General features: G+C 43.2%; 1 protein-coding gene across 2 annotated transcripts in view; it reads right to left on the bottom strand.

The window, feature by feature from the left end:
• stard13a (StAR related lipid transfer domain containing 13a) overlaps nucleotides 1-7,515 on the bottom strand; it is a 28,048-nt gene extending 20,533 nt beyond the window's left edge. The window contains exon 1 of one of the 2 annotated variants that reach the window (XM_030746406.1): nucleotides 7,373-7,515. In XM_030746406.1, coding sequence (XP_030602266.1) covers nucleotides 7,373-7,496 — 124 coding nt within the window. In that variant the 5' untranslated portion in view covers nucleotides 7,497-7,515. Of the gene's footprint in view, nucleotides 1-1,545; nucleotides 2,261-7,372 lie in introns of those variants that run through there. The other variant, XM_030746405.1, reaches the window with a different exon arrangement.
• Nucleotides 7,516-7,994: the final 479 nt, after the last annotated feature.

Here is a 7,994-nt window from a genome sequence, read left to right on the forward strand (position 1 = left end):
CCCATATATATATATATATATATATATATATATATATATATATATATATATATATATATATATATATATATATATATATATATATATATATATATATATATATATATATATATATAAATCAGAATGAAAGGCCCCTGGTTTGAGACCAAGAGGAGGCATAAATGCCTTTGGGGGTCTGTCAGGAAGGACATCTGGCATACAAGTAGATAAATAAATAAACTGCCAAATCAAATATGCAGAGCTACCTGCTGTGGCAAGTAAGGGAGCAGCTGAATGTGGCTTAAGTGTACTTGGAGGCATGAATGAAGTACTACTGCTTTAAAGAAGGCTGATTTGGGTAACTGGTCAGGTCACTGCGCTGTGCTGCATTAAAGGCTGCCTCACAGTTCACCAGCTGCTGAGAAGTGGAATGCAGTAGAAGTGGGTGAAGGAGAGAGTGTGTTTATGTGGGGCTGAGAAGAGCAAAGTGTGTGCAAGAGTGCAAAAAAAGAGGGAGCGAGAGTTAAAATATCATACCATCACCCAGCACAGGCACAAACTTGCTTCCCCGTCTACATTCCTGTCCATCTCCCTCCTCTGGTGTATTAGTTTTTTTTAGCTACTTCACACATCATCTGGATCATGGAAACACATTCATCATAAAGCAGGAATAACACGTAACACAAGACTTAACACACTTCTGCTCCCAATTATGTGTCCTAAAAAAATGACCACAAACTGCCTGATGTGTTGTCGGAGCACCAACAATGCAGCCTACAGAGACAGAACAGCCCGTCTTTTTCAATGAACGCAGGCAGCTTTTTACTGTGACAATGTTGTTCTGTTCTATTTACTCCCAGGGAAACATGAGTCACGTGACAGGAAGTGGAGGAAGTAGCCAGTCGGGTAGGTGGAACAGACAAAAACAATAACCCTACAGCCCTCAAGCATTTGTTATGGCTTCTTTCAGATTTATGAAAGACATCTTTGGAGCACAAGTGGCTCCATGTGTCTGACTGGAAGACATTTCTGGGAATTTAGAGAGACATGGGAGAACTTCTTCAGGTGGTTACTCTTTCACCAATACAGTATTCATAAGAGGCAATGATGAAATGGACAAACTAAAGGAATACTGCCATAATATGATTGCTAAGGTGGGAACCTCCATGGAATAGGTCCAATCCCAAACAAGGAAGACGCAATCTAACATCAAAGGCCTGCAATCAGAATCTTCCTTACCATGTTTAACAGCTGGCACACTAAATCTGCACCCAGCACTTTCCTCTCTCTTTGAAAGAACAGAACAAGTGATGAGTGATATTCACACTTGGTAATCTTCAAAGAGCTAAATGATGGGTTTTACAAAATAGCACCTATTCACCGCCTTCTTTTAAGAAAGACACGTGTGCAGGAAGATCCAAGCAATGTGAAAACTGCATCAACATACTTTCTCATGTTTTACTGAGACATGAGATTAAATTCAAATCACAAACATAAAAAAAAAAACAGCACAAATAAATTCTAACAGACACATTTTAACTTTACCACAACTCTCTTTATATCTACCTTGTGCCAACCTTCGCAGAAGCTGCTGGCGGGCAATGATGCGCGAGAGGCGCAGGGCAGAGCGCCGTCGAGGGGTGTCACCCAGCCTCAGGTAGTAGTCCTGCCCGGCGGGTGTCATGGCCTCCAGGTAAGTACTCTCACCGGTGCTGTCACAGTCACTCTCACTGTCATTACTGCCGCCCTTGGAACTTTTATCCGCGCAGTCTATGTTGTCACTGATTTCCATGCTGCCACTCTTTGTGAGATTGGCACAGTCTGCACTGTCCTCAGTGCAGATACTGTCAGCACTCTCATCCCTCGTATTATCCACACTGTCTGCAGTGGTTAAACTCTTTCTGTCCCCATCCTCATCTCCAGCAGGTTCTGTCACGTTGGCGCTGTCCGTAGGGTTCAGGTTGCTGTTTGCTGTCTCTTCATTCCTTGCAAAATTTGCTCTGTCTGCATCTTCACAGTGCGCCGAGGTAGCCGCATGAGCTGTGCTCGCTGCAGCTTCCACATCATCCACAAGGGTCATTGTGATGTCTGCAACCTCCATAACATAACATTTAATCCACACTCCAAATCTCAGCCTGGTGGGTCGTTGAGTGAGCACTCCTTGTAAATTCCTGCCTTTAACATGCCCTTACTGGAAGACAGATCAGCTCCTCTCCCTCCTGCCTCCTCCCTCCAGTTCACCACAGCCGAACAAACACCAAGGTTTCATCACACCACCTGACTCAGATGACAAACCTCCCTGCAGGCATACAGGCTGACTTCTCAGCTGAGAGATGGGAGGAAGACCAACTTTCACAAGGTCCTTCCTTTGGTCACATGACCAGCAGCCAATCGCCTGAGTGCTCAGGGAACAGTGCACCGCTTCCTGAGGATCTGCCAAAGAAACAATTTTGGTACATGCCCCAGGCATAAGTGGGCATATCTGTGATAGGAGATGTGATCAGGGCAGGGACAGGGATAGGCCTGGAAAAACATACAATGCCAGCAGCCATATCCCCGTGTGAAATGGGAAGGAGCAGAACAATAGAGCATGTGGATTTATGAGACGTGCTGAGGAATGTAAGTAGGAGTAAGATGATTGTTGCTAATGCTGAGTAGGACCACGAATGAATAATAAACCCACACCATCACATTTACACCACATGACATTTGGAATAAGTGATCCAGCAGATATACATCACCCACTTTCCCTGCTAGCCTCTTTCACATAACAATACATCCAAATAAATCTGTCACATAGCAGATATAATAAGCTTATATCTTTAATGTGTGACTGACGGCTACCATACAATAATCAAGCTAGGGGATAAATGTATGGAATGCAGTGAGTGGAAGAAGAGAGGCCATCCTTTGACCCAGGATTGGCTGAATAGTGATTTACAAGGACACCTGAATTTATTTTAGGGAGGTAATAGGCAGGGGGCAAGAGGTGGATGTGAAAAGCAGGCCATAGCAAAGTCACATTCACATCAGCAGTAACACACATGCCTGATCTTATAGAAGAGGAGCATTACAGGACAGGTTTTTTTAGCCTGCAGGCCAAATACTGTCAGAAAGCTGTAAGTTAAGAATCTGAAATCCCAGATATGCCTGTAACCAAATTATTCTCAGTCAAACAAAAGTCAGTGAAACAAGTCACTGATTGGATTTGATTACACCGCCCTCTTGAGGAAGTCTGAGTTTTCCTAACTGATCTGCACAATTTCTCTGCAAAAGTGGAAGTTTGGAGTATCTGTGTTTTCCCTCGAGATAAACCGACAAAAGAAAATAAACCTAAAACACTAAGCAAGGCACTGAGTAAACTTCCCATGTGATCTTTGGCACAGAAGGCTGGCACACTAATGTAATGGAGAGCGAAATACTGGAGATGTGTATAACCAAAGCAGCACAGGGCAGGGCTGTAGTATGGAGTCAGTGATATAATAGTCATCTTTCTCAGTTACAGTAGGCCACGACAGAACAGAATCTACACTGACTAGAGATGAGACTGAAAAATCAGCTGTAACTAAAGTTGAATTAAATATGCAGCTGGTGGACACAAGAAAAAAGAGTTAATATTAGGAGGAAAAGCAACAGGTCTTATTTTTCTACTCTTGAAAAGGCTTTAGGTGATTTTTAAAGGACGATACTATCATGAACACTCTGAACTTCACAGTCAGGGCAGACTTCAGGATTCTGAACATCAAAGCTTGGTCACCTTTAACCTATAGGCCCAAAACTAAAGAGCTTCATTCCTGAGCACCCAAGGCTCTACGTGACCTCGGAAAATCTGGAAGGCAGCAAACTCAACTAAAAACAGCAACATTTTGAAATGAGGGTCCCTCCAATAATTCTATATATAAAGACATGCAGGTGCACCTTGCATATTCTCAAGAAAAACGTGCTATTTTAACTCTTAGGTGTTTGAAATGATCTAGAAAGCATTCAGGGCCACTACAGAGAAAAGTACTTTAAACAGCAGGAGGCCCTGCAGCCATCCAGCAGCAGATAAAATGCAGCTGGATTTGACTTAAAGCTGCCTGAGTATTTTCAGTGCAGTACTCAAAGGTCATCCTGAGTGCGAGGCAAGCTTACTGCCACGTCCAGTTTACAGTACTGTGAAATTAATGCATAGTAGAAAATAGATGCTTCAAGTTAAGTTGACACAGTACTGTGCAAAAGTCTTGAGCCACCCTTCATTTCTTTATATTTTGCTAGGAAATGGGTGCAGTGACTTCTATGTACTTTGCACACGATTTCCAAATGTGTGCAAGCATAAATGGAAATAGAGCATATAAGGTAAGAAACAGAGTTCAGTTAACAAGCTTGAAAGTCAATATTTGGTATGATCACCTTTATTCTTCAGCACAGCCTGAACTCTCTGAGGCAGCTTTCTTGTCATTTCTTTAAGTAGTCTTCAGGAATAGTTCTTCAGGCTTCTTGAAGGACATCCAAAGCTCCTTTTTGGCTGCCTTTTGTTCCATTCTCTCTCAAGATGGTCCCACACTGCTTCACTAATGGTGAGGTCCAGGCTTTGGGGAGGCCAATCCACGACTGATAGTGCTCTACTGTGTGTTTTTCTCTCCGAGTGTGCTTTTATTGAATTGGCAGCGTGTTTGAGATCATTGTCATGCTGAAAAATGAAGACACTTTCCAGATGGCATTGCATGGCAGATCAGAATCTTACAGTATTTTCTGTATTCATAGTTCCATCAATTTTGTCAGGATACCCAACACCACTGGCTGAAATGCAGCCTGTTGTACCTCTCTCCTGACCTCCTCTGTAAATATTGATGATGGGTTTTTTTTTCTGTTTCCCTTCCTTATGAATGGGTTATTGGCAGCCACCCTTCCACTTCTGATGGGACTTCAGCGAACAATAGATGGATCAGCTGAAGGGCCGGATGGACCTCTCAGGCCCTGTGTCAGGTCATCTTTTTCATATTTCTTAATAACATGACTTTTAGATACTGTTCATCTGCTGTATGTAATTTTTTAGGCCTGCTACTTCTTCAAAAAACTTTAAGGACACTGTGCACCTTGCTAATATATGCAAAACTTTTAGCTAATAGCTCTTTGGGAATCACCTTTTTGATGTAAAAATACAATTCTATGCCTGTCAAACTGAGTTATCTTTGATATTTTTCATAGATTCACCTAAAGAAATGCAAGCAAATGCTGTGCTTTTGTGACAGGCTGCTAGTAAGTGTCTAAAAGACCATTTAAAGTTAGTTCTTTGCTAAGTTGCCTGTTATCTGTAGAAACAATGCTGGTTCATCCCTTCAGTTAGGTGCCTTTTTTATGCCAGAATGATTCATAGGTCAGTATTAAATGGCTCAACAAACAAAAAAAACATTCTTCTGAAAATGGTCAGGTGCAAGGACTGGACTGAAAATGCATGAAAAAGCAGCCAATGTCCAAAGAAAAACTCTGAAAGATGTTCAGAAACTCTGGAGAACTATTGCTCAAGACCACTTTATAATGACTAGAAAGTCTGGCTGCTCGAAAAATATAAAGAAACAATGGGTGGCTCAAGACTTTTGCACAATACTGTATGTTTGCGTAAATCCCTTCTTCTGCATCTGTGTTTTCTAACAAACTGGCACACACACAAATACACAAACTCCCACACCAAAGCAACTAAGGCTCACAAAACCCACATTCAAAGGGAGACCCACACTTACTGCTAACTCAAAAATCTGTGGAATTACAACTAAATCCAGGTGTTATGCTGTACTCTGTGTTCTCTCACTCATACACACACACACACACACACACACACACACATTTGGCTTTTTTTGCAGCTGCATCTTCAGTCTTGCTTAATATTGGTAGTCTCTGGACTACATCTGGCGACCAGTGTGTGTGTGTGTGTGTGGGGGGGGGGGGGGGGGGGGGGTGCTCTATTTTACCTGGGTATGGACTTTACACATTATTTGCTATGACTACATTTCAGTGAATTAAATTCTGCACTGTTTATCATCACCAAGATCAAATCAGCCTCGTCTGGAAACTCACTCACAGTTTTTCTGCTGTAAAACAACCACAAATAAACCAAACAGGTCTAAATTTATAACATTTGACTAACATGGATTCTCCAGATAGTCCACTGCCCTGACTAATTCATAGAGTGGAAAATGCACTGCTGAATACCAGCATAACTGTAAGGCCAGATGTGCACATTTTTAAGGATTCCCCATCCCCATATCGGATCCAGACAGATGTGAACTGTGAGCCTTTGAGCTGATGGGTTCAGCAGCAGGATGAAGGAGGGGTGCTGGAGGAGGGGCTGTGGGTTTGGGGCTCTTGGGCTCTGAGCAGAGGATGGAGGGGTTAGAAATAAGGGGGAAGAGGATTACAGGGCCAGCAGGTGTTCTCTGCTGCTTCGTTTGACTGATATTCTCTTCCTAATTGCGTATAAAGAATCACTAAAGCAATAAATATTGTAGTAACTGTCCTTCAGGCTGAAAATAATCTTTAGAAATGCTTCAGCAGGCTTTTGCTGGTCACGCACGCCATCTATCACCGCTAAGCACTGTAATACACCATGAATAGGCGCACTGGCTTTGACCGACATCCCGGACTGTGGTGGTTTGTGTTGTTGTGAATGCGGGAATGTTCAGCGTTTAATTTGCTTAAGAGGCGCACATCTCGGTAATTACATTAAAGCGAGGGGACAGCTGCAGCTCTCTGACGCACAGTTCAGGGAGAGAGAGGGAGATGGTAAACTCTGCGCACCCAGACCACTGTAAATACAGAGGAAACTCGCTCCTTCTCCAGACATGATCATCCAAAATAATAAATAGTGAGAATAAAATACGTAAAAGTAAACCAGACTCCGGATTAGAACAATAAATACTGAATCATTGGCATCTGAATCCCCCCATTTGGACGCCTGTCCACAGCACATGCCTGGGTGCTGTTTTGAGGACTAAATTTGACAATGACCTTCCCAAAATATCAGGGTGCGCGCTGCCGTGACGCTACAGGCACACAGCTATATGCAGAGCATAGACTGAAGATAAACTTTTGTCTTCCATAGCTTTCTAATAATATTATAAGGTCTCAGCTTCATCCCATGTAGGAGTAAAAACGATTCTGTGTAAAATCACACCACTCAAGAGTGAGGAGGGGGAAAAAGGACAAATGTTCAATCATTTAGTCGGAAATCAGAAAAAAATCTGAAATGTCAGACTAGAACATATGCTGAATTTTTTAAAAAGTAAGGGGTGCGTTAATGTAGCCTAGCACTTCATTATTCTTACTGTGGTCACAGAGAGGCTATTTCAGCTATGAGGATATACTCAATCCCGCATATTCAAATAAATCTCGCTTCCATTTTTGGCTCTCTGACCTGCTAACCGTCTCTCCCGGACATTTCTCCACAGCAGATCCCAAGCCTTGGACGTTGAGTCCCGCAGCTGCTCACTGATCGACCGCCGCAGCTGTAGCTTGGCAGACTTTCGCTGGGTTGTCATTGCGGTGCAGCCGGATGCATATTCCCGCGACTAAAAAAAAAAAAAAAAAATGGGGAAAAAAGAAGAAAGAAACAAAAACCTGCGCGCGTCAACCACAAGCTTATTCCTCAGTTCCTTTATTCCGCTAAGAACAGCCCAGGATGAGACAGTGCGCCCCGGCTTCTGCGTCTGGCTGCCGCAATAGTCGTCACTGCTACACCTGGTATGCACTGGCGCTGCGTCACCTTCCTGCACCAGCGGAGGCGGATGGAGTCCTGGATGAGGATCTGGACCCCAAAAAGATGCACTGATTTAACTAATATAGCATTTCTGCCGTCTTCTGCCCCCTGCCCTACTCGTCCACAGTCGTTTGTAGGGCGAAGGTGCAGAAACGTTACAACATAACTTCAGCATGTGAGTCTAGACCTCTGACAAGGCGAGCCAGATGTGAGAGGCGGATTTCCCCCCTCCCCAAGGGTAGGACTCTCTCTCAAACAAACATACATACACACACACACA

The sequence above is a fragment of the Archocentrus centrarchus genome, chromosome 14 (genome assembly GCF_007364275.1).
Source record: "Archocentrus centrarchus isolate MPI-CPG fArcCen1 chromosome 14, fArcCen1, whole genome shotgun sequence".
Taxonomy (NCBI): domain Eukaryota; kingdom Metazoa; phylum Chordata; class Actinopteri; order Cichliformes; family Cichlidae; genus Archocentrus; species Archocentrus centrarchus.